The sequence below is a fragment of the Aspergillus karnatakaensis genome (assembly GCF_047715665.1).
Source record: "Aspergillus karnatakaensis strain CBS 102800 unplaced genomic scaffold BJY04scaffold_7, whole genome shotgun sequence".
Taxonomy (NCBI): domain Eukaryota; kingdom Fungi; phylum Ascomycota; class Eurotiomycetes; order Eurotiales; family Aspergillaceae; genus Aspergillus; species Aspergillus karnatakaensis.
The window spans coordinates 397,057-420,784 of NW_027395719.1; the positions used below are offsets into that span (position 1 = coordinate 397,057).

The following is a 23,728-nucleotide window of genomic DNA, read 5'->3' on the forward strand; positions in this document are numbered from 1 at the left end:
ATATGAGTTTATTGCTTTTTTTTTTTTTTTTCAATTATCTCTTTCGACTTCGGTCTATAACCTTGGTATAAGAGTCATAGTTGTATCGTCGGCAAAGGCTGCCGAGTCTCGGCGTAGACAAGTACCATGTCCGAATCGCTCAACTTTTACTTCGGCGCAGCGACGGGCATGCCGAGCTCGGATAAGAATCCGCCATTTCGCTGTCATTCGCCCAGTCCATATAAAACTGATCAGTTCTTTTCTTCTTCTTGGTATCATCCTTTACGAATCCAACATATTCCGTTGGAGTTTTCTCAGAATGGTAGACGCCGACCCCGAAAAGAACCTCCACGGCGCCGGGAGCCTAACCGCAAGCCCCCACTCCGCCTCAACACCAACACTATATGCATCTCCACCCCCACAAAATGGCGTTCATGGCCACTGTCAAGCACCAGGCTTCTCCCTCCCCTCCTGGCGCAAATCTATCATTCTCTTCGTCGTCTCCTGGATGACCCTCGCCGTCACGTTCAGCAGCACATCTCTCCTCCCTGCAACACCGGAGATCAGCACTGAATTCAACACGACGCCAGAAACACTGAATATCACCAACGCTGGTGTCTTGCTCGCCATGGGGTTTTCAAGTCTGATCTGGAACCCCCTGACTACACTTTTGGGGAGACGAATGGCGTATAACATTGCCATTGCAGTGCTGGTGGGTGCTAGTGTGGGCACTGCACTTAGTATCAACCTGGGTATGTTTGTGGCGTTTAGGGTCCTGGGCGGGTTGACGGGGACTGGGTTTATGGTCGCGGGCCAGACGGTGCTGGCGGATATTTTTGAGCCGGTATGTTTTTTCTTTCTTGCCTTTAGCTGGGTTTGATTGACAGAACTAATATGAACGTGTAGGTTGTGAGAGGGACAGCTGTGGGCTTTTTCATGCTTGGAACTGTGACGGGGCCGGCTATTGGTACTCATTCCTCCCTCTCTACACTTCTGATGATCATGTTGAGAAGAGACCGAGACTAATGCTTGTACAGGGCCCTGCATCGGCGGCGTAATCGTGACCTACTCCAGCTGGCGCAACATCTACTGGCTGCAAACCGCGATGGCCGGGCTAGGCCTCATCCTATCTCTGCTCTTCGTCCCGGAGATCCAAATGGAAGGATCCCCGGCCTCTTCAACCTCTGACCTCGGAAAGGAATATGGAAAAGAAAAGAAGAAGATTACACTTCGGTATATCCTAAGTGTCTTTAACCCAACCCGGATCTTCCGCCTCTGGCTGTACCCGAACATTCTACTCTCGGTAGCTCCCCTCCCCTCCAAGTTTCCACAAACACTATAAGACAACCATGCTAACCCAAACCCATAGTTCCTAACCTGCGGCCTCCTCTCAACATACCTCTACGCCCTCCTCTCCAGCGCCCGCACAATCTTCAACCCGCGCTTCAATCTAACCACCGCCCTAATCTCCGGCCTCTTCTACCTCGCCCCCGGCGGCGGGTTCCTACTCGGCAGCCTCCTAGGCGGCCGCCTCTCCGACGCAACAGTACGGAAATACATCGCAATCCGCGGGTATCGACTGCCCCAAGACCGGCTAAACAGCGGGATCATCATGCTTTTCGGAGTCCTACCCGCCGCAACACTGGTCTACGCGTGGACCCTGCAGGAGGAAAAGGGGGGCATGGCCGTGCCGATTGTGGCGGCATTCTTTGGCGGCGTGGGACTGATGGGTGGGTTTAATGGGTTGAATACTTATGCTGCTGGTTTGTTTGCCCCCTACCTTGTGTTGTTCCGTCATTAGCGTTTTGGTTTTGGTTTGGAAATGAGGACGAGGCTAATGTAGATGTTTGAGTAGAGGCACTACCAACCTACCGCTCCGAAGTCATTTCGGGGAAATACATCATTCAGTATATTTTTGCTGCGGGGGCGAGTGCGCTTGTTGTGCCGCTTATTGATAGCATTGGGGTTGGCTGGACGTTTACTATTTGTATGCTGCCATCCGTCTTTGTCTGATGTCTGCTCCTGGTCATTGAGAACTAACCGGTTGTTTTTGCCTAGCGGCGGCATTTACGCTCACGGGCGGCGTCTTTGTGGTTATTGTTGCGCGGTATGGGATTGATATGCAAAGGTGGGTGGAGAGGAGGTTTCCACTTGAAAAAGATAGGGAGGGGAGGTAGGGTGTAGACTTGGTTTTGTTTGAGGTTGGATTTAGAGAGTGGCATTTGTTTTGTTGCATTGCGTTGCGTGTGTGATACCCGTTATGATTTATACCCTCGATTGAGAAGCATTATAGAAAGCGTTGATTTCATTTGGATGGTGTATACTATAGGATAATCTATACAGCTATGGTTATATATGTCTCTGATGCAAATGTAAGTATGGTCACAAGCTCAAGCAAACTCATGCCCCGAATACAAATTCTCCGCCTCATTCATGAACGTCTCAACTGGATGCAAGAGACCCAAGTCCAGGTCCGACTGCGCGAGGAAATCCTGCATTGTTGGCTCCATGAACGCCATTGCTGTTGTGAAACCGCCTGCGAGATCTCGGGCGAGGGGGTCTTCTTGGCTTTGACTCTGCGCTTGGTTTGAATTCGGGTTGGAGTTCTGGGTATATCCGGTGAGAAGGTCAGGTAGAGACGTTGGGATGGATCCTGCAGCTGGCCCTGCTGTGGATGTGGTAGGGAGAGTTGGCAGGAGCGCCGAACTTGTTGGTAGGTTGCTTCCTATTACTTCGTTGGGTGCCGTAGCGGCAAGAGTCCGTCTCATACTGTTGCTCTTAACCTGCCGATACCGATCAAGGCACGCCTTGACCTGCTTGAGGTTATGATAGAACTCCGACGCCGAAAGATTACCATTATCACTCATGGACGACAGCACCTCGAGACCTGTCTCAAAGGCGCCGAGGTCTGCAGGACTACCATTTGGAGCAAAGCTGGACATTGCGAGGACCAGCGAGCACGAAAATAAGTAATGGGCGTGGAAGTAGCCGAAGACCGGGAGAGAGCCGTTGATCCACTTTGTGAGGATGACGGAATGAGAGTGACGAGCTGCGTGGATACAGGCTTCACCTAGGGTTAGGAGGGGCTGTGAGATTGTTTCTCTCTCCTGGGCTATTGTATTAGGGCTTGCGTTTGGGGTGTCTGTTTCGTTGAGTTTGAGGAAGTGGAGGAGGGTTGGGCGGGTTGCGAGGATGACACACTGCTTGATTAGCTGTGGTAAACTTATAGTGGGAGATATTGTACCTGATTGAACGCAAGGTGTATAGATGTGATTTGCTTCGCGTTGAGCTCAGGTTCGTCTACGTTGAGTCGAAGATGCTCGGGAAGCGTGTCCACCCAGTTCTTCAGCGCCTTCAATAGTTTCTGCACCCGCTGTAAAAATGTCTCATTGTACTTGCGCCGGCTGTACACCTTGGCTGTTGTCTCGCCGACTATACGAGCGAGGTTTATGTTCGCTTTCAGAAACTCTTCATCGGAGAATTGCTCTTCATATACTTGTGCAGGCGCAATGCGTGACGGCATGTCGAGGTGGATGTCGTCGTCTAGTATCTGAGATGGTAAACCCATCTTCGACGCCCACATGCGGTCGAATATGTAGATAGTCCACCAAATGCGCACCCGGTGCTGGCGTTCAACGGGATCAATAAGCTGCGATTCTGGAATATTGTGGTTCAGCCCTATGCACAGACCCAAGCGCATGGCGCTCCCGATCAAGACATATGCCGAGTGGCGCCGGTTCAGATAGTAAGAAAATAGAGACTAGCTGGTTAGCATTATTCCTTACAGAGTAGTTCAACATACCAAAAGCAACAATGTCTCCAGATGCGTGATACTTGTCCTCTCCGGAAGCACCTGCACCAAGCTCAAAGAACGAGCAAAATACGAAGTTCCCGGTACCCTCGATCCAGACGACGGCTCACTCCGCATGGAATATGCCTCTCCAAACGCAAACAAAGCAAAGAACTTGCATTGATTTACGGTACACTCAAAATCACCCGTCCGATAAATATCCTCCAGCTTCTCCAGTGTCGATTTCTGAAGGAGCACATGATATACGCAGCAGATTTGCCGTATAGCAATCTTGACCAGCAGCCGCGCCTGCTGAAGACTCGGCCACTGAATCTCACCCGCATTCGCAGACGCAATGACCTCTTCCTTGACGTACTGCGTCCGCCGAATATGCGCTGTCGCACTGGTCCCTGTCAAAAATTGACGAAAGCGAGTAGCGAACGCGGTGCATGCTGCCTCGCCTACGAAAATCGGCGGTGCTGAGGGGTCGTAGGCGTGAAACCACGCCCGATCACCGATTAACGGATTCCGAATGCTCGTATTGCCTTCATCTGGCGCTGCCGCTGCCTGTGGCAAGCCCGGTTCGGGATTGTCACCCGGGGCACCTTCCGGCGTGTTGGCCGCCGACACTGATTGTTCCTTCAGGCGCCGATTTTCGGTCCAGATCTGCTCTAGATAACTGCAGTTCGTTCAGTTACGGTCTAGACTAGGGAGGAATGTGTACCACCTTTCGCTGACTTTGACTTGACGGTCTCGTGCCGGATACTGACACTCATTGGGGCAACCAACCATGCGGCACTTGGCGCAGGGTTGGTCGCCAGAGCACTTGATTTTATGAGAGTGACATCGTTCGCATCTAGGTGCATAAATTTCACCATCAGTCAAGGACTCGTTGTAAGCGATGTGACACAACGTACGCAACAGTCTTTCTGCGTTTCAACGATTCGCCCGGGGACTCCGGAGTTCTGCGTTGTCGTCTGCGATTCATTGATCATGCCGAGCAATGATTTGGCCGAGATAGGCTATTGTTGCTGCAGGGCTGACGTGGGTTGGGCTGATTGTGAGGTGAAGTTCGGCGGTGTCACCGAAGTTGCTGGTGGCACTCGGCGTTGCGTCAATTCGCCGAGCAACATCAACCAGCTCCACGGTGGAAATCTACGCATAATAAATTCTATTACGCAGAGTCTAGATCGATTGACTGACATTTTGAAATTTAGACATGAGTCATTGCAGGGTCTTATTTGAACATTCACTCTACAATCCACATGGATTCGGCTTTGCCATTGCACTTGGCTGTTCTACACAGGCGACATGGGCCCTAGGTACATGAAAAGGACAAGAAGTCTTTTGGGAAAGTCCAAGTGTAACAATCACATGTGCACGCTTGAGTAGTCACTGACACAAACGCCTTGGTATATGTACGAGTTTGGCCGGCCTTGAGAATACTATCTGCCACCAATAATCTGGTTAGCGATTGAAACTTAGTATCGCAGGAGGTGAAGTTGGGAGAGTATGGCCGTAAATCATGCAAGTCTAGTACAAGACTGCCGAGTATTCAATAGTTATCCTCTTCGCCCTGTTGATAGACGTGCCGCGAGCGACCAGGATCTTTGCGCATGACCTGACCGGAACCGGTGAAACCGACTATAGTATATCAGTACTGCACATTGAACAGTTGTTAAAAAACATACCACGAGCATTGACGCCCTCGCCGGTCCTGAACATGCTTTCCTTCTTTCCATACTTGGTCTTGGCGGCGAAATCCTTCCACTTGTTCTTACCCGCCTCGAGCTCCTTGTTGGCTTTGACCTTCCGCGGCGCTTTGGCAGGGCGAGCAGGACCGTCGGTAGCCTTGCTAGGCTCCTTCCGTGCTTGTGTGGCCAAGTCTGGGTTAATGTCTGCGGCTGCCGAAATAACGCTCGCGTTGGGAGGCGGGGGTACTGGGGAATGGTTTGAACTGCCTGGGCTTCCATCAGCCTTGCGTTTACGCGAGTCACTGCTGGAGATGGGTTTCAGGTCTTTTGCGGTTAGAGATTCCACTGTCCCATATGACTTGAACGACACGATGTAGACGGGGTTGCTGGAGGAGCCGGTGATGGAGGTGATGCGCGCTGGGTAGAAGGAGTTGTCGCCGGATTTCCAGCGAGCGAGCACATGCTCGTTCACGGAGAATGAAACTGGAGTTGCGACCTCATCTGTTTGCTCGACCGCCGGGGTGCGATGATTTGGTTTTGATGCATAGTCGTCTCTTCCCTTCGATCGAGTCGGGGCTGGAAGTTGTGCGGGGGCAGCGGCTTCTTTTACTTCGGCGATGGTTGTTTCAGTGAGATTAATGATTCCTTCCAGCTCAGTTTTGAGACTTTGCAATTCCGTGTTATCTGGGTCTACCTGCAAACTAGATTGAACGGTTTCAAGCTGCAGGAGTTAGTTGAGTCGGGATGGAAAGACGGAGAAAGAAGTCTTACCTGAAGCTTCCATTCCTTGACCTCAGCCTCTAGGGTTGCAATGTCTGACATGGTTATAGCTGTATTAATGTGAAGGGACGTGCAGAAAGACAAGAGGTGAAGACTGAGTGGGTCTGAGGGTGGTTGCAGGGCTGGCGCGCTTGGAATGCTCGTGACAGCCTCAGTCAGGCTGTGAAACCGTTGGAGATCGCGGTTGGAGATGTATCACGTGATGATAGCGCCCGCCACAGTACTCGTACAGTGTCGCATCCCCGGAGATCCAGACACTGTCGTCTCCAACTTTACGAAGGATTCGAGACCCCAAGACAGGACATTATACGAGTTGTCGGTGCGCTAGTTAACTCAAGGGTGGTTTCCTTCAGCAATTCATCTACGAAAGGGACAGCTCTGAGATAGAGGACTCTAGATCGCCTCATTGATGACGACAGATGGCAAGAATTGGTCAGGAATCATCGGATGGGGTGATATCCGGATCGCCATGACGGATCCAAGCAGCCGCTGTGTCAGTCGACTCTGAGTCGACCGATGCAAACCCCGATGGTGGCTTGGTGAGTCAGACTGGGGGCCAGAATTTCTCACGTTGGATTTTGGCATATCCGCAATTGACAATTGCTCGAGGCCAATGAATTGGCTCCCGTGGTTACCCCGTCCAAAGCAGATTTCCCGCCAACTTAGGTACGGAGTAGTACTGGCGCCGCGCCATTGAGATTGTGGGTGAACCGTAACAGGCTCCTCCTAACTACTCCGTAACTCCGAGGGATTAAGTGCGATAAGGAACGAAGAGGCTGGTCTTGACTCTTGAGCATGTCCCCGGCGCAGGGAGCAGGGAGGAGAAGAACAGCGCGAGCGTAGAATGGGCTCGTATGCAATCAAAGCATCAGCGATAACGGAGCATGAGGCTGCACAGCGAATCGCAAAGTGGCAGCGGACTCCGGAGAGATTCTTCAGGGACCGACCTGACACTGTCACAGTCACAGAAGGGCGAGAAAGTCAAAGAATCGAACATCCTGCCTGATTTCTAAGCACCGCCATCCATTTTTGCTCTGCAAAAGCAGCAGCAGAGATCCTGTGCTGCCATTGGCTGCCTGGATCTAGTGGCCAATGAGGGGCCTCAATTCCTGCCGCCGCTTTCTGATTGCCACACCCCGTGACCGCATCAACCGTCCCCTCCTCTGCTCCTCCTCCTCATCCTCGCCTCCAGGCTCCTTCAGGCTCTCTCATCAAGCGTCACTGAGAAGAGTGGCTCTTCGTTGGCTTCACCGTGCCTCGACCAACCATCGACTGCAACCTGCTGCACTAAGCCCGCCGCCTGTTTCTTCTCCTGACCTCACTTTTGCTTCTGACCCCTCTCTCTTACCTATCTCTCCACCGGCCAATTTCTCTGGATAGCTTCGTTTCGACTTCATCCTGCTATCTGTCTTGTTTGAATTTGGGAGACCACAATCTATTGTATCCTCCCTGCTTGTTAATCGATTTGACAAGTCTCCGCTGTCGGTTCTGAATACTTCATTTGTCTTACACCTACAATTTCCTACCCTCACCTGATCACCACCTACTTTCCGAACTTTACCAGCTTGTGGGTATCTCAGCTTTGCTGCTGTTGATAGCCTTAGCACCCCTCCCTTGACCTGGTTATTACCATCGATCAAGCAAACGGGCGGGAAGCCCGACCTGACGACCGTCTGAATATTCCTGACACTCGTGCGCGGCGGCCTAATTCGATTCATCCTTGTACTCCTCTGTCCCTGCTTACAACACCATTTTAAATATATTATACGTCACACGTCGCCATGGCCGATTTCAATTCACTTTACCAGCATGGTCTTTACCTCTCGCCCGGCGAGCAGGATCTCCTTCTCGCTGCACTATCCTCCAACAACCCCTCCAAGCAGCAAGCCCCTCAACAACAGCAACCCGGCAATCAGAAGCCGAAATCCGGATCGAATTCCAATGGTACTCCCGCTCAACCATCCTCAGGAAGTTTCAGTGCCTCTCCCGCATTCGATGGCCCGAACAACCAGTTTGCAAACCTAAACTACGATGAGAGTCCGTTCCTTGACTTCAATCCGGAGCTTGAGTGGGATTTTCCTGGCTCCGATGAGAACCTAATTGGCGATCTTCCCGGAGAAGATTACGAGGTTGGAGATAAGCGGAAGGAATCAGATAGCAACAGCGAAGTTTCTGGAAAGAAGCGAAGAGAGAGTGATGATAAGGGTGATGACAAGGCTGCCAAGAAGCCTGGAAGGAAACCTTTGACTTCAGAACCCACATCGGTATGTATTGATAACGGTATGTCGTGATTCACACCTGCTGATGGCCGTTATAGAAACGCAAGGCACAAAATCGAGCTGCGCAAAGGGCATTTAGGGAGCGCAAGGAGAAACATCTTAAAGATTTGGAAACCAAGGTAGACGAGCTGCAACAGGCTTCGGATAATGCCAATCAGGAGAATGGCTTGCTCAAAGCTCAGGTCGAGCGTCTGCAGGTTGAGCTCCGCGAATACCGCAAACGTCTTTCTTGGGTGACTCACGGAAATGCGCTGTCGGCTATCAACTCCTATCCAGGCAATGCAAACCGCTTGTCTGGTCTCAATAACAACGATTTCATGTTTGATTTCCCCAAGTTTGGCGATCTACCCGGCGGCCGTATCTTCAACGGAGGTCCAACGGCCAAGAACAGCCAGAACAAGATCCACGATGAAAATGCCATTCCCGGCGTTCTTCGAAACTCTGCAGTCCAGAATTCGAATACATCTAGGGCTTCTCACTCCGCTTCTCCTAGAGAAGCCGTTTCCAACAAATCCGCTACTGCCTCTCCTGCTACAACCAACGGATCTCAATTTAACCACATCCCAAGTTTGTCCGCCTACGGGCTTGGACAATCGACCACAGGCCACGATACGTCAAACACTGATTCCCCCTCGTCTTCATCAGACTCGCACCAGTTTCTCTCGTCCAACGGCACCTCTCCTGAACCTAGTACCCACTCCCCTGACAACAAACACAAAGATTCACTCGATGGGCACGCTTGCACAATTAACAATGAAAATTCATTCTGTGCGCAGCTTGGTATGGCGTGCGGCAACATCAACAACCCTGTGCCAGCCGTGAGGAACCGGAGCGAGAGTGCCACGAATACACCAAGTCAAGCTGAGCAGCCCGACAATACCGAAGAGAACGTTCCGGGACTTGACTTCTTGGCCCAGCAGAATGGCGGACAGTTCGACCCACTGCTCTTTGGTGACTGGCGAGAGCCCCAAGACGCAATCCTATCACAAGATTTCAATACCTTCTTTGACGATGCCTTCCCATTGCCCGACTTGGGCAGTCCTTCCCACAACCTTACCGAGGCTGGTACCCATGCGCAGCCAAAGAAGAACATTCTTGAAGTTATGGACAATAAGATGGACGAGGAAGTTGTCCCTGGAGAAGATAAAACTCAGATGATGTCTTGCACTAAGATCTGGTATGCACTATCCGATGTCAACCTTTTTCCGAGATATACTAACCTTTTTATTAGGGATCGTCTCCAATCCATGGAGAAATTCCGTAACGGCGAAATCGATGTCGATAATCTGTGTTCCGAACTGCGTACAAAGGCTCGTTGCTCTGAAGGTGGCGTCGTCGTGAATCAGAGGGACGTGGATGATATTATCGGCCGCGTCTGATTTAGCGTTGACTTTCCACGGTCGTCTATACTGCCATTAACACGGCATCTGCTTCTCGCATTCGAAATACGGATACCCCACGATAATTTACATCGATGATATTTGGAGTAATGGGATACTATACAGGATTATCAGGCTTAGTTGTTTTACTAATGGGACGCACGCCCACAACCACAACTTGAACCAGTGCAAAATGTCATGATTTATGGATACTGCTCTTTTTTTTTTATCTCTTCTTGTTTTACATGTCTTCTTCGTTCCGTCTTTACTTGCTTCTCGGCGAACAGGTGGCGAGGTGCTCGTTGATTGATTGCAAATCTATCTAAAAAGATCCCTGTACACCATGCGATGCATAACACCAGTGCCGATTCGATTCGACTCGATTCGATTCAACTCGGCCCAAACCCGACTTCCACAGCGATGCACTGCAGGAGGAAAACTACATCCATTTCATACAGGAAAAGGGGCACACCGGAGTTACTTCGGCCAGCACAATAGGAGAAATTAGGAGAAAACCTAGGAAAGCAGGACACTTGGCGTCTTCTATTGCGTTCTGATTGTTAATTATATTTTTTTCTCTTCTCATCAGCTTTGGCTTGGTTCGTGTATTCTGATTCTTTTTCTGCTCAATTGATTGAAGTTAATCTAGTTTAAGATGGATGCTAAGCAAGGCATTCCCCTATCGACTTGTCTTGTTTCTTTCATTCTCTGGATTATATATAGTTATCATACATGTCTTACCAATTGGGGTTGGTAGCCAGTCTAGTCCTAGGATATGAACAAAGGACGATCCTCTACTCTTCATGGCTATAGTTTCGATTCTAGAGCCATTTCCTCACGTACTACATCTTGTACCATGTATATTGGTTTTGGAAACGGGCAGTGTCGGCTGGGGGGTAGATCTGGAGGAATGATCATGGCCAGCCACTGTCAAGGTTGGTAGGGGTGGTTGTACGGCCATGTGAAAAACGAAGGCGGGCTCTGAAACTATGAAACGCCAAGTCTATGAGAGGAACGAAGGACTGACTGACTACTCTACGCCAGGATTAGGATAGTTGTAGTACGATTAGACTTTTCTATGCGAGTTACAAGGGCTGAGACGAAGCTGGTCGACAGAGTGAACAATGAAGTCAAAGTTTTTGATTTATAATTTCACACGAATGGAAATTAAGCTATTGGCAACCGTGAGATTAGCTATAACACATCAGGTCAGAGACCGGGGTAAAAGGTAGAGAAAAACCAGGGGTGACCGAGAGAAGAAGGGTAATTGACACTGAAGCGAACAGGAGGGAATACAAAGGACTAGAGGCAAAAACAGGCTAATAGATCAAAATCATGCCTTAGGCGTCGCCGGATGCAGCTGGCTTGTCGCCGGAGGGTGTGGACGTTGATGGTGCAGATGAATCAGTCTTGCTGAAACCTCCGCGACCTCCTCGTCCACCGCGTCCGCCACGGTCTCCGCGCCCACGACCCCGTCCGCCAAAGCCTCCTCGTCCACCGCGTCCAGTTTCGCTATCGCTAGCCCCGCCGCTCTGATATCCTCCGCGTTGTGATGTGTTGCTACCGCCTCGGCTGCTGCTTTGCCATGTACCGGCACCACCGCGGTGACTGCCGCGGTCCTCAAAGAACTTGACGTTCGGCCTGCGCTGGCCGGGAGGGCTTGACTTCTTATTCTCAATGGGGAGGCGATCGAGGGCCGCCTTTGCTTCCTCTACACTATGAAATGTGGCAACGTGATTATACTTGCCCCATTTCTCCACCCTTTGAAGTTTGGCCTTGTCCTCCTCCGAGAAGAGGTCCTTGGCGGCTTGCTCGTTATCCACGTTGGAGATGAAGAGAGCATTGCTCTGCTTTCGTTCTGTCTTCGGTGCCGGGGATTCTCCTTGCTTGTCGGGGTGAGCCGAGCCGTTAGTCTCGCCAGTCACCGAGGCCTCAGCAGACTCAGCCGCCTGCGCAGCGGGCTGCGGAGTCACAGACTTTGGAACGACAGGCGCAGGAGATGTGCGAGCGGCAGCGCCGGGTCCTTTGCTCTGTGTGGGTTGCTGAGCAGGGGGCGCTTGTCGAGTGTTAATAGGTTGGTTCTGACCGAATTGGGGAGTGGCGACATGAGGGCGAGCGGCATTGACAGGAGAGGGCACGTTGACAGGCGCGCTGGTGGCCACCTGAGCAGCAGGCGGAGCGGCTCCAGCGGCCTGGGGCTTGCCGGTACGGTGGGCAAAGTTAAATCCCTGTGCACGCATTTCCGTACCGATGCGCCCAGACTCGACTTCAAGAACCAAGAATCCGAAGGCGGCATCCGCCAAGTTGAAGTTCCACATGTTCTTGAAAGCGCTCTCGTCTACCTGACCGCCAGCACTGCCAGGGTTGGTCGGCCCACCGAAGGGGTTTCCACCACTGGCCACTGTGGGCATTTTCTCAACAACGCCGAGAGCATTCTCCAATAGAGTCTTCTGAGCATCGTTTTGAGAGATTGCAGATTCGACTTCTCCTCGCACTGTTTCCCAGACATCGTTGAAAGAAGCCTTAGAAGCAGCCAGCTTGCCCCGGTAGTGGTCGAGCGAAGGGTTCACAGAGAACTCATTGTAGGACGAGCCGTAACGGAAGTGCAGTCCGGCGGAAACGGAGAAATCGGCTTTGAGGGTAACAGAAAGTTGGTTCAACATACCCTCGCGGGCAGGTGAAGCGTGTGTAACAAAGATACGAGTTTCTGAGGGGTCGTAAACACGGTTAGCAGTGTCGATCAGTTCACCCATCTGCAGCAAGGTCGTCCACATTGTTCCTTGCCCACCCGCAATGGTCGTCTTGCCCTCGCCATTGTCGAAGAGCTTGTGCATCACAACTGCACCACCCAGACCGAGCAGACGCAGCTTGACACCGCCGATGTCCAACAACCGCGAGTTGGCCTCATCAATGATGTGTAGCTTGTCAACCTTGTATTCACCGGAACGGAACTTCTCCAGCACGCGGACGTCCTCACAAGCACCCCAAACGGTATATACGGGAACGTCAAGTGTGAGCCGCTTATCCAGCAGCATGGAAAGCTCTGACAGGGGTAGTTGATCTGGTGTGAATCGGGACTTGATGGACTGCTGTGGAGGGGTCTGAGCGATTGCGCGTTTCACACTCTCCGGCAGGAGGGGAGAGTACTGAGCAACGTGCTTGAGAGTCCTATAACGTTAGAAATTGAACTTATGTTAGCGCGCTGGATCAATTCAACGAGTGTTAATAAATCAAAGGTCTCGAATAGATGCTAACTGCTTGTACTCACTTGTCCGCAATCCGCTCGAGCGAGGTGTCATCATAAAAACCAAAGTCACCAGTATGAATAATGTGGTCCGCGCGGGCTTGTTTAGCCAAGTCGTTAAGAGACTTCAGATTTCCTGTGGACGGAAAAAGCAAAAAGGCGCCTCAGTTAGCTCATCGTTGCGTCTGCCGCCCTCGAGGGTAGTAACACCGACAGGTCTATCGGAACATACCTCGCACATCAGCGATACACAACACCCTCACAGGGCCGTTCTGAATAATCCGCCCATTATTGGGGAGTAGAGGGGCAGCTCCAGGAACTGGACCGGTGGCACCGTTAGGGAGGGGATAGCCTTGCGGAGCGAAGTTGTGTGGAGGACGGGGCTAAATAGAGAGAAGAAGGAGGTCAGCAATGAGGCTTCGAGCAAGACGATCACGCCCTGCGCGCGCTAGAACAGTCCAACGCGTGGATCTTCGAAGGTGGGAAAAGATGACGTTGAACAGCTAAGCTCCCACTCATACGGAGTCGGGGGCGTTCGGGGGCGAAAGCGACAACAACACAATACTCGGGGACAACGTACAGAAGCCATGGGGAGGATACGAGTGACAGTAAAAGGTACAAAAGAAGGATCAGACCGAAAAAGATGGAGGAGCAAGAAGGAAGAGAAGAAGGAGAGGGCGAGAGAGACACTTGGGGTCAGTTGGTCGAGGAAGAGCAACAGCAAAAAAGCGGCTTGGGAACTCTGGAAGGAGCTGCGCTTATGTAAGCCCTGAGCCCTGAGCTTCAGGCAAACAACAACCAAGCCTCACTTTTGCCTGTTTCTTATTGTCAACGACAAGAGTAATTCTTTATTCACTACGCTCAGATGCCATTGTGCCATTACGGAAGATTGATCATTGTTGCAGTCCAACTCCCAGGAGCTATACAGTAACTATGCCTATACAAACACCAAAACCCTACAGATCCTCCCTCACTTTTACAAGGGGTGCATTATTTTGCGTCAACTCCTCCTCGAACTTGCGTGCCACCGCATCTTGAAGAGCCCTAGGCCCCTGCAAAGCTATGAGAGCAAAGTGACCACCCACTGTTGGCCGCGCACGGCACAAAACTGGAAGCCCAGGCTCACGGCCTTTCGCTGATGTGGCAACATAGCGATCAGAGAACGGCCAGTTGTGTTTGCCATTGGACATGAATGCCCAGAGGTCGTCGATGAACTCGCGGCGAGTGTTTGGGTCATCGAATGTCCCCGCCAGCCACATGTTCCAGTCGGACTTGGCCCAGTCCTGTCGGTGATCCAGTGGGACCCCATACTCACCTCGGACGCTCTTGAAGAATGGGTTTCCCATCCGGTATGCTTGCTTAGGAAACGTCTCCAAGTCAAGAAGAACGTCTGGGAATAGATTATAGGGGGTCTTCCATGAGGTAGGTTTATCAGGGTATTGTAGGACAAAGTGGGATTTCGCTTTATCAGTTCCCAATCCTTGGGTGAAGAAGAGTCGGGCGCGCTCCTCGCCAATTCTGGAATACTCGCGGAGTCCGCTCAGTTCTCCAAATGCTTTAAGGCCAACAGCTGCCTTGATAGCAAGGTTGGTTTCATTCGCAAGAGGACCGGCAGCGTCGTTAGAAGATAGCTGCAACGCAATGTCGACGCTATTGTTCACCAAATAGTCCGCATACTTTTGCAAAAGATGGATATATTGGCCCGCCCATGCTGTGTTGCCTGTTGCTCGTACATATGTTAGAACGAGAACTATTAGGTTGCCACACTTCAATCGGCATAGGCTCTGCCTTCTGGTCATCATGACCAGTTGCATTAGGGTAGTTTGCCCCCATGTCGTGTTTCACATATGGTTGCTGCCAACGGCCTGCCGCAAGGTAACGCATCATGGGCTCTAGCAGCAAGCGAATATAGGCCGGTTCCATGACATAGTATATCGGAAAAGATGGCATGATAACATCCACCGTGTTGATATTTCCATCGCTTGATAGCTCCTTAACGAAAGCCAGAACGTCTCTTGTGTCAAGTGAGTCATTGGGAATAGTCAAATCGATACCTCCCCAGGCCTGGCGCGCTGACAGTGTAACAATATCAGCATATTTACTGCCGCCTGCGAGAGCGCCTCGAGCGGCCATCTCAACATCCACGATCTTCGCCTCGATGACCGCCGCAGGGTAATCATCGAAGAAGTGAGATAGTGCTTGGTAAGTGTCAGGATACTTGGCCCTGTAGTATCCTGTGTACGGTTTGCCTAGGTAGTTTATAGCCTCCTCCCTCGCGTAACCAACTGCAAAGACCACGGAGCGCTCGCCAATGACAAATCCCAAATCATGAGCAAACGCAACGATTCCGTCAGGGTTCAAGGATCCGTCTTCGCCGGAGAGCGTGCCGCTATTGACGAATTGGGAGTGTACCTCTCCGCGCTTTCCTGAGGAGTAAGAAAGTCTTGCCAAGGACGTCCGACGAGATGACAGGATTGCCTCGCCCCAGGTGGCCATGTCATTTTCTTCTTTATAGAGTACTGCGTTCCTTACCTTGAGGGCGTATGCGAGAGTGGTGCCATCTTCATACAAGCTTTGGTCAATCTTCTGTTGCCCTCCCGCCCATCTTCCGTCAATACTAGAGAATATCTGAACATTTTTCACAAGGCCAGTTGAGACTGTTACAGTTAGATAGCCTGCATTCAGGATTAGCTTTGTCTCGACTTGTCTTAGAGCTTCGGACTCTTACTGAACGGGAGAGACTGTCTTAGATAGTTGGAGGGAGATATAGGGGAGAAAAAGTCCATAGTGATTATCACCGAGCCAGCTGAAAGTCTGAAGATTGAATGAGTGGCAGTATACTCGGCTGTCAGTACCACCGCAGGGCGAATCTTGTCACCAGGATTCTTGATACCCATCAGACTATATGTCTGGCCGTCGACTCGTGCCATGATAGACCATGTAAGACTCTGACCGGCCCAGAATTGAGGTTCCGCATATGGTAGCGTCTTAGCTTGGTCACTGGGCAGCCATGTCGAGAGATAGGGATTTCTAACAGCCAGTGGATAGGAGGGAGGTCTTGTTGGCCGATATTTAACAGTGTCCCGCTCGCTAGTAGTCGATATTGTCAAGTTGACTAGAAATACAATTCCCAGGATAAGATGAATGTACTTATACATGTTGAGCATATATTTCGGCGAGGCAGCGAAGGCGACATCCGGTTATTGTGTTGCTGTTGCACCGACAGTCGACCATAAAGGGGAAAATTGGTGGAGATAGAGCTAAGATGGCGATCTCACTTACGTAGTACCTGATGGCATCGACCCATAAGAGTCTAGATGTCAGAGTTGGAAAAGTGAGGCTGGTTAATTATTAATGCGGGGATCTAGAGAATGCGGGGTTATGCACTGCATAACTCGACTGCTAGTTTGCTATAGAGTTATGCTCGTACCATGGGTCGAATTGTCAACAACTTGTGCCTGCATGGTCTTAGGATTGATTTTGAATGAGAAACCACCAACAACTCCTTCTCTTTTCTCTGACTTAACACTCATCTGGCCCTGCTGCCTGCGTACCTAAGGTAAAGCGTCCATGAGTCATGCATGTAGATCCATCGCAGACCGCCCGCAGCTGAGGTCGAGTACTTGAACATCCCTTCGCCACTTTCATCTTCTCACCGTCTGTGTCAGATCCAACATGCATCGCTGGCATGAATCTGGTTGCCGACGACCAGATGTCTCCTCTGCAAGTGGTCTTCCTTGCTGCGCCTATTGCTTCGCTATACCCACCATAGAAGACGATGACGCCCGACCCCAGCCCCCGCAGCTCCACGATCGGAGCCGCACGCATCTCACTTGGCCACCCGCTGTCACCTATAGCAGATGGAAATCTGCGAAAGAAGACCAGAATGGCCAAGTGGGCGATAAAGATGCTCTGCCTGAATCGAGCCCCGGGAAATCGTTGCTACCAGAGTTGCCTTCCGACGACAGCATACGCCTCTTGCGGCTGAAGCCTGGAACAGCTGACGAGCCGATTCACGCGGAATTGGACACCGTACGCATCAGCCAAATCCCTCTCCCGCTGTACGAAGCTCTGTCGTATACCTCCGTTGATAACTCCGCTGACTCGTTCGAATCATGTCCGGTATATATAGGCAACTACTGGGACGTGACTTTTGTGTCTAAGAACTGTGGGAAGGCACTCCGGAGGCTTCGGCGCCAGAAGGCGGACAGACTGCTCTGGGTAGATTCGCTGTGCATTGACAGTTCGAGTCCGGAAGAAAAGAACTTTCAGGTCCATGTCCTGCGCGAGATCTACTCAAAGGCGACAAAAGTCTTGACCTACATTGGAGATGATTCTTCCGACTTGAGTGCAGCCTTTGCCTTTCTCAGAGAGATTACAGCTTTTGATCCGTTGTCTCGTCATGATCAAACATACTTGGACGGATACACTCGAAAGAGTCTGACAAATTTACTTCAGCGGCCGTACTTTTCTCGTCTGTGGGTACTGCAAGAGACCCTCATGGCTCGCGAGGTAGAAATGATCTGCGGCGACTTATCCGCGCGCTGGCCAAAACGCTCGCTTGGGGGTATTGGCCCTGACTTGGAGGTACCTTCATGGCTATCTCGAGATGCGAAATGGTTTCCATTTACCGGAAAGGACCTGCTTAATGTCTTGATTGACGCTTCACAATACCAATGTGCTGATCCACGAGACAAAGTATTTGCTGTTCTGGGCCTGATGGGCGAGAAGTATATCAAACCTGACTATCGACTCCCTACCGAAAGTGTGTACACCGGCATCGCATCATATTTTGTGAAGGAATGTCACACGCTGGACTTCATTGCGCTTATAGGGCAGAAGTACCCAACCTTCGACCTACCGTCTTGGGTCCCTGATTGGTCTCAAAGCTACCCATTACCGTCACTGGACGCCTTTTCATGCCCTAGCGATAGGGACGACTTGAATGACCCTGGTGATGAAATCATGGCTGGTGCTATTCGCGTCAAATTCGAGAGCCCCGGCGACGTCAGCCACATTGACAGAGTAAACTCGGCTACAGGGTCAATCCAGCTTTGGGGCTCAAGACTGTGTCAGATATCGGGAAACTTGACTCGAGTTCGAGACTATACTCATATTCAAGTACCTGCCACTACTAGGGGGTCTTTTATCGTTACAGTTCATCATCAGAACTACGATATGCATGAGTCGGACAATTTGTTCCTACTAAAAGGCTATGATTATCCCGTCATTCTGCGGTCTGGAAAAACCCTAGACACGTACACATTGGTCACCGCTTGTGTCCTCTCGCTCGCCTGTCCGGAACCAAGACTCCTCATCTCCTGGTATCGCCAACAGAAACGACAAACATCCAACGAATTGGCCGTGTCGGCCCTGACCTCAGAAGACGCCGACGCATTACATCAGCTTTATTCCAGATTAGATTCATCTGGCCCTACCTTGGACACAAAAGTCGTTCAAAGCAGAGCCCTTTCTTATCTCATGGTACCCCACGCCATCATTCGAAGGATAGAAATAGGGCTTGTCGGCGAATGGAAAAGATACAACACAGACCTCGGCTGGATGTTCCGCGACCAGTCCGCCGTCTGGCAATTTTTACTCGAAGTCAACCAAATGAGCACCGACGACCGAACAGGCGAGGACAGAATGAGCCTTAGAGGCCCCGACTACTTCAACGTCACACAGGCCGGCGGAGAAGTCTCAACGATTTACACCTGGGACCTGACCAGATTCTGCTGGTCTTTCCTCCAACCCACAGACGCCGCGGAATTATCATCCGACCTCCATTGGTCCCCGATCCTAGACCACCTTCGCTCCCACCTATCAGATATTCGCGAATGGGCCAAAGTCACAGAACAACTATTCAGAGCTTACGAATACACGGTCGCTGTAATCGGCGAGGAATGGGATACATTCCCCGGCGCAAAGCTTCCACAGAAATGGACGGACAGATATGACAAATTCCTTGCTGTCTTTGAACTGGTTCTGCGCCAGGAATCGCAGCCGCAGCCGCGTCCTCACCTTGAGCCAGACCATCTGTGGAGTGTTTCCGAGTTCGAGAGCCAAATGCGAGCGAGGCAGGATATTTGGGCTTTGCTCAAGAATCCGGTTAATCAAATTGTTGATGATGGGAATATTCGGTCGCATGCGCTGTTGAGCTATCTGGGCTTGGAGTGGTCTGAGGAGCATATTGTTGAGATTGGATAATTGGGAATAAGGATTCGGCGTGAATTGGCTTTGCATGATTTCTCAGATCGCCATGGTGCTTTTACAGGATGAAGCAAGCACAGCATATATTTGGTTGGTCTAAAAGCTTTTTTTTAATCTGTATCTATCCGGGAAACCAACAAACTGTTGAGCCGTTGAGCTACATCAAGCAAGTGTATTTATTGAATCCGGAAGAATAATCACGGCCCTCTATCCATCGTTGTAACAATGCCCACGCATTAAATAGATGAAAATAAGATACCTACAGACCAAAACTCACCACCACAACAGCCTATAATCCAACTCACAGCCCCCCAAGCTCCCCCCACTCCCAATCCCTAACCCCATCCCTCTCCATCTGCTCCTCCCAGTCTCTTTCCCACTCCCTCCGCACAATCTTATCCCTCTCTCCACTACTCACCCTCTCCCTCTTCCTCTTCCTCCTCCCCCCATCCTCATTCCTCTCAACCCGCCTCATAACCGCCATATAAGCCCCCCAATCCCTCCCTTCAAGATACGAGAGTATACAAGCCGCAGTCCTCGGTCTCCTAAATCCATACCGCTCATCCACATCGCCATACAAGAAGGCCATCTCGGCACCCTCGACTTCGTCCCCGCAATCGATGATATCGTAGTCGTTTAGGTGGTTCTCGTGATTGAGTTTGGCCTGCGCGCGGGCGACGAGGTCATCGTCAACATCTTCATAGGTGTCAGGGAGGAGGATTTCCTCGGGCGCGTATTGGGAGATTAGGGTGAATGCGCGAAGGGCTTTGGAGTGGGAGAGGGTGGTGAGGAGGGTGTGCCAGTGGTATGGAGGGTTTTCGGGGGGTGCGTCAGTGGCGGGGTCTAGGTCTAGGTCTAGGTCTGAATCGTCTTCGTATGTTCCTGCAAAGGCGTAGCAGTGTTTGAGGGTTACTGATTCGAGGGAGGGAAGATGGCGGTGCAGGAAATCGGTTAATTCAGGGCAGATGAAGCAGTTTGCGAGAGAAAAAGTGCGGAGATTAGGCATATTTGCGATGTGGAGGCCGATGTCGTAGCCGAGTGTTTGGCCTGCGTCGCCCATTGTTGCGGAGGGGCGCGGGTCGAAGGTGAACTCTTCGAGGGAGGAGAGGCGGTTGAAGAACCAGGGTGCTAGGGAGGCTGCGAAGCCTTCGAAGACGGGGAGGGTGATGATGTTCCAGTCTTCGCCGGCGTCGAGTTGGGCGAATGTGAGGGTAAAGGATTTGAGGGTTGAGAGGAAGGTGTGGAAGTCGTTGGTGGTGAATGTAGATACTGCGGCGGGGCAGAAATGGTTGATTTCGAGGGAGGGGAGGGCTGGCGAGGTTTTGGTGGTGTAGTTGGACAGAATAGCGCGGTAGCTTGCGGCCATTAGACCGCGCCAGGCGTACTGTTCTTCTTCCTTTGCGACAGTTGCGGGGTCATCTTCAAAGGCTTGTGGGAAGACATCGCCGAAGAGAGCATCGTAGTCAAAGGGGAAGCCAACGCTGAGGTGGTGAAGATTTGGGAAGCGAGATAGATTGCATAGGACGGTGTCTACCTCGGGTGGGTATACCTCTCCGAGCGGTGATAATACCTGGTCTGGGGCGGTTAGCTGCGTGAATCGTGCAAATAACTAGACAACTTACTTTGCTCACAGATTCCCATATAGTGCAGCTCTTTGACAAACTCAGCATGACTCTCTTTTGCAAGAGCCTGCACAGACAAGGCGCTTCTTGCAGTATTGCGTAGGTAAAGCTTCTTGAAGACACGGGGAGCAAGAAGGTGACGCAGCCATTTGCAAGCGCAGCTCAGGGATATCAAATCCTTGAGATGCGGTAGTTCTTGTGCAATGGTGTTGGGCCTCCAGTACCCTAATTCTGATAGTACTTCTCTTTCGTAGATGATCGGGGTGGGTGGTTGACACAGATGGTCACTGATGATGTGCCATATATCGTCAACAAACATTGTATCGGGCATGGATACCTAGACTAGAGGTCATGATAATATTGAGGAGATTGGGGAGCCGTTTTATGGGCCCGCTGTACTCTCGCTCTAATTGGTCAACATAAGCGATTGATTATATAACTGTATAACTACTGTTTGTACCTGTTGATCGAAGAATATCGCCTGGCCTTCGATTGACTGGACACTCGGCGATGGAATTCTAAGGATGATCAGATGGTATGAGCTCTACGGAGGCGACTGCATTAATCTGTCCAGGTCTGTTGTCTCGCCTTTCATGCTCTAGTTACCTCGTCCTCATATCTCACCCGCAAAGGAGCTACTACCATGATGGACGATGTAGCAGCCAGAACTGCCAGAGTGACTACGGATACCCCTCCACCTCCAGCCACCACATTATCATAAAGTTTTACTGGCTGGGCTTATAGGCTCTGCTACCCCTCCTCTCCACTTGCTAATATCCATGAATCATCGTCTTCACGATCATCGTCATCAGGGCGAAGTGTAAACTAAGGATAAGCAGTGATCAGTGGTTATCAGATCTGAGATTCGAAACTTCCAAGTTACCTTCTCATGTGGTTGTCGGTCATGTGTTGACGCCTCTGGTAACCGGACAATGCTCTTTGCGTCCAGGATCTCGTCCAAAATATCGACAGGCTCACAAAGGATAGCCGCAAAAGTCCCGCACGCTGCTGAGTCCTTGATAGCATAGTGTTGTGCGAGTGCCTGTGGTAGATCTGCGGCGTAGCAAATGGCCCGTTGCTTATCATCTTTGGGCACATACAGCTAAAGGTCTTCAAAGCTACTTCCGTTAATATGCAATCGTCCGTTATCTCGACTTTCCGTGGTCAGTTCGGAAGTAGGAAGACGAAAGCTTTGTCTAAAGTTGGATGCTGTGTATACTACAGACAGTGACTTGCCCTGCGCTGTTTTGCGAAGCGGATCTCGTGCACCGTAGTGGAATATGCATCTGTTTGCACCGTTAGTGAGGGCCAGGGTCAGATTGTGGACGTGGGCTTGACCGTTTTAAGAACCGAGTCCTACATCGCAGGTCCTGAGTAAGTTCTTCTGAGAACTCTGCCTTTTCCACGAGATAGTTATTGAAATGTAAATTGCTTGACAAAAACCGATCGGCAAGGCCGAGGGTTTGAAGAAAGTGCCGTGAGCGGCATACATCCGCTGGCGCAAAGTCAAGGAACGGGGTTGCGGCATCACAGCAAAATCGATCATCATCAATAATGAGAAACGCCTCATTCGATGATACGTATCTGACAGAACCATCCTTGTAACGGACTGGGAAGCATTTGGTGCCCTTGAGACTCTCAAGATCCCACTCAGTAGGCTTCCACCAGCTGAGCTCTTCGATTGATATGATCAAATCACTGGCACTGAAATTTGTTCCATCAGCCATGCACTTGATTGCCTCCACATATTCGGTTCTATAGGGCTTGCTAACTCCTAGCCTGTAGGTAAAAAGATACCGCAAGTCCCGATATATGCGTGCTATACCATGTTTCCTGCTCAGAAATGAGTGATTAGTCCATAGGCACTGGCTCGTTGAACACCACACATTCTCGTGCGGGATGTAAATCAATCTCATCAACTCGAAGTCATCACTGGCAGCATATGAGTAATCCAAGTGCATATAGTGGGCTCAACCAGCTCACCGTATAGTTTCCCAGTTAACATCATGCGTCGATAGTGCCATGACACTCGCATATACCTTCTGTACGGCATCAAGTGAAGCTTTTGACTGCTCTTTAAGACGTGATAGCTCCGATAGATGAAGCAACCATTGCCCATTTTGAGAAATTAACATTCGCTTAAAAAGTTGTGTCGCTTTGGGACTTTGAGTATAGTGGTGATGAACGGATAGAGCTTCTTTGTGATCGGAGGATGTATCATGGAACCAAACGCAATCCTTCAGACTGACCAGTCTATCGTCAGGACCGGTTCCAGGTACATATATGAGTTCCATGGAAGATAAACATTCCCTATAATTGGAGTGAGCGATATGTATCCACACGGAGCTCCAGAAACCTACCAGAATCGCTTATACGGCTTCTGGGAAAGCAATTCGTAAAGCTTAAAGAATCCAGCCTTTGCATGTCGTTTGTGGGGATGAGGGATAGTCTTCGCGCGCTTTCTATCAAGAAATCCTCTGTGACCGTTGTGGTGACGCCGAACTGAGCGAGAAATTGAGCAATAGCAGGACTTTCCATGTCCATGTCAGATGGATAGATCAGAAAAGGGAATTTATTCTTCAGGCTTGCTTCAGACCATATATTCTTTAGCTCTGGTGTGCCAAAGAAGCTTTCCCCGAAAGTATGCGAGCCACATTCAACAGGCACAATGGCTGCCTTGATCACTGAAACAGTCTCTGCAGATATGCTGCTCAGTTCTTTCCTATCATTATCCCAGTGGTTCTTCAGTAG

At 50.7% G+C, this 23,728-nt stretch overlaps 7 protein-coding genes across 7 annotated transcripts; 3 read left to right on the forward strand and 4 right to left on the reverse strand.

Moving 5' to 3' along the window:
• The first annotated feature begins 110 nt into the window (after positions 1-110).
• BJY04DRAFT_180533 (putative MFS transporter) lies at positions 111-2,320 on the forward strand. The gene is made up of 6 exons (XM_073710077.1): positions 111-823; positions 886-946; positions 1,017-1,282; positions 1,349-1,742; positions 1,835-1,966; positions 2,038-2,320. The coding sequence occupies exons 1-6, from the start codon at positions 299-301 to the stop codon at positions 2,154-2,156; spliced, it is 1,497 nt and encodes a 498-aa protein (XP_073575094.1). The 5' UTR covers positions 111-298; the 3' UTR covers positions 2,157-2,320.
• Positions 2,321-4,963, reverse strand: BJY04DRAFT_180534 (transcription factor domain-containing protein). Its single transcript, XM_073710078.1, has 5 exons — positions 4,687-4,963; positions 4,497-4,625; positions 3,782-4,448; positions 3,224-3,739; positions 2,321-3,179 (listed from the first exon to the last, which is right to left on the reverse strand). The coding sequence occupies exons 1-5, from the start codon at positions 4,755-4,757 to the stop codon at positions 2,370-2,372; spliced, it is 2,193 nt and encodes a 730-aa protein (XP_073575095.1). The 5' UTR covers positions 4,758-4,963; the 3' UTR covers positions 2,321-2,369.
• Positions 4,964-5,324: 361 nt separating this feature from the next.
• Positions 5,325-6,285, reverse strand: BJY04DRAFT_214615 (tudor domain-containing protein; the record flags this gene model as incomplete). Its single annotated transcript, XM_073715265.1, has 3 exons — positions 5,325-5,413; positions 5,461-6,184; positions 6,235-6,285. The coding sequence occupies 3 exons, from the start codon at positions 6,283-6,285 to the stop codon at positions 5,325-5,327; spliced, it is 864 nt and encodes a 287-aa protein (XP_073575096.1).
• A 1,539-nt stretch (positions 6,286-7,824) lies between these two features.
• On the forward strand, positions 7,825-10,073 carry yap1 (putative bZIP transcription factor AP-1/Yap1). The gene is made up of 3 exons (XM_073708774.1): positions 7,825-8,507; positions 8,561-9,699; positions 9,754-10,073. Exons 1-3 carry the CDS (start codon positions 8,025-8,027, stop codon positions 9,899-9,901), a joined length of 1,770 nt encoding a protein of 589 aa, XP_073575097.1. The 5' UTR covers positions 7,825-8,024; the 3' UTR covers positions 9,902-10,073.
• Positions 10,074-11,241: 1,168 nt separating this feature from the next.
• BJY04DRAFT_231833 (uncharacterized protein) lies at positions 11,242-16,310 on the reverse strand (the record flags this gene model as incomplete). Its single annotated transcript, XM_073719636.1, has 7 exons — positions 15,874-16,310; positions 14,951-15,820; positions 14,151-14,895; positions 14,106-14,118; positions 13,378-13,528; positions 13,170-13,281; positions 11,242-13,069 (listed from the first exon to the last, which is right to left on the reverse strand). The coding sequence occupies exons 1-7, from the start codon at positions 16,301-16,303 to the stop codon at positions 11,242-11,244; spliced, it is 4,149 nt and encodes a 1,382-aa protein (XP_073575098.1). The 5' UTR covers positions 16,304-16,310.
• Positions 16,311-16,670: 360 nt separating this feature from the next.
• Positions 16,671-19,618, forward strand: BJY04DRAFT_180543 (heterokaryon incompatibility protein-domain-containing protein). Its single transcript, XM_073710079.1, has one exon. It carries the CDS (start codon positions 16,821-16,823, stop codon positions 19,350-19,352), a length of 2,532 nt encoding a protein of 843 aa, XP_073575099.1. The 5' UTR covers positions 16,671-16,820; the 3' UTR covers positions 19,353-19,618.
• A 38-nt stretch (positions 19,619-19,656) lies between these two features.
• On the reverse strand, positions 19,657-21,296 carry BJY04DRAFT_214620 (uncharacterized protein; the record flags this gene model as incomplete). Its single annotated transcript, XM_073715266.1, has 2 exons — positions 19,657-20,930; positions 20,978-21,296. The coding sequence occupies 2 exons, from the start codon at positions 21,294-21,296 to the stop codon at positions 19,657-19,659; spliced, it is 1,593 nt and encodes a 530-aa protein (XP_073575100.1).
• Positions 21,297-23,728: the final 2,432 nt, after the last annotated feature.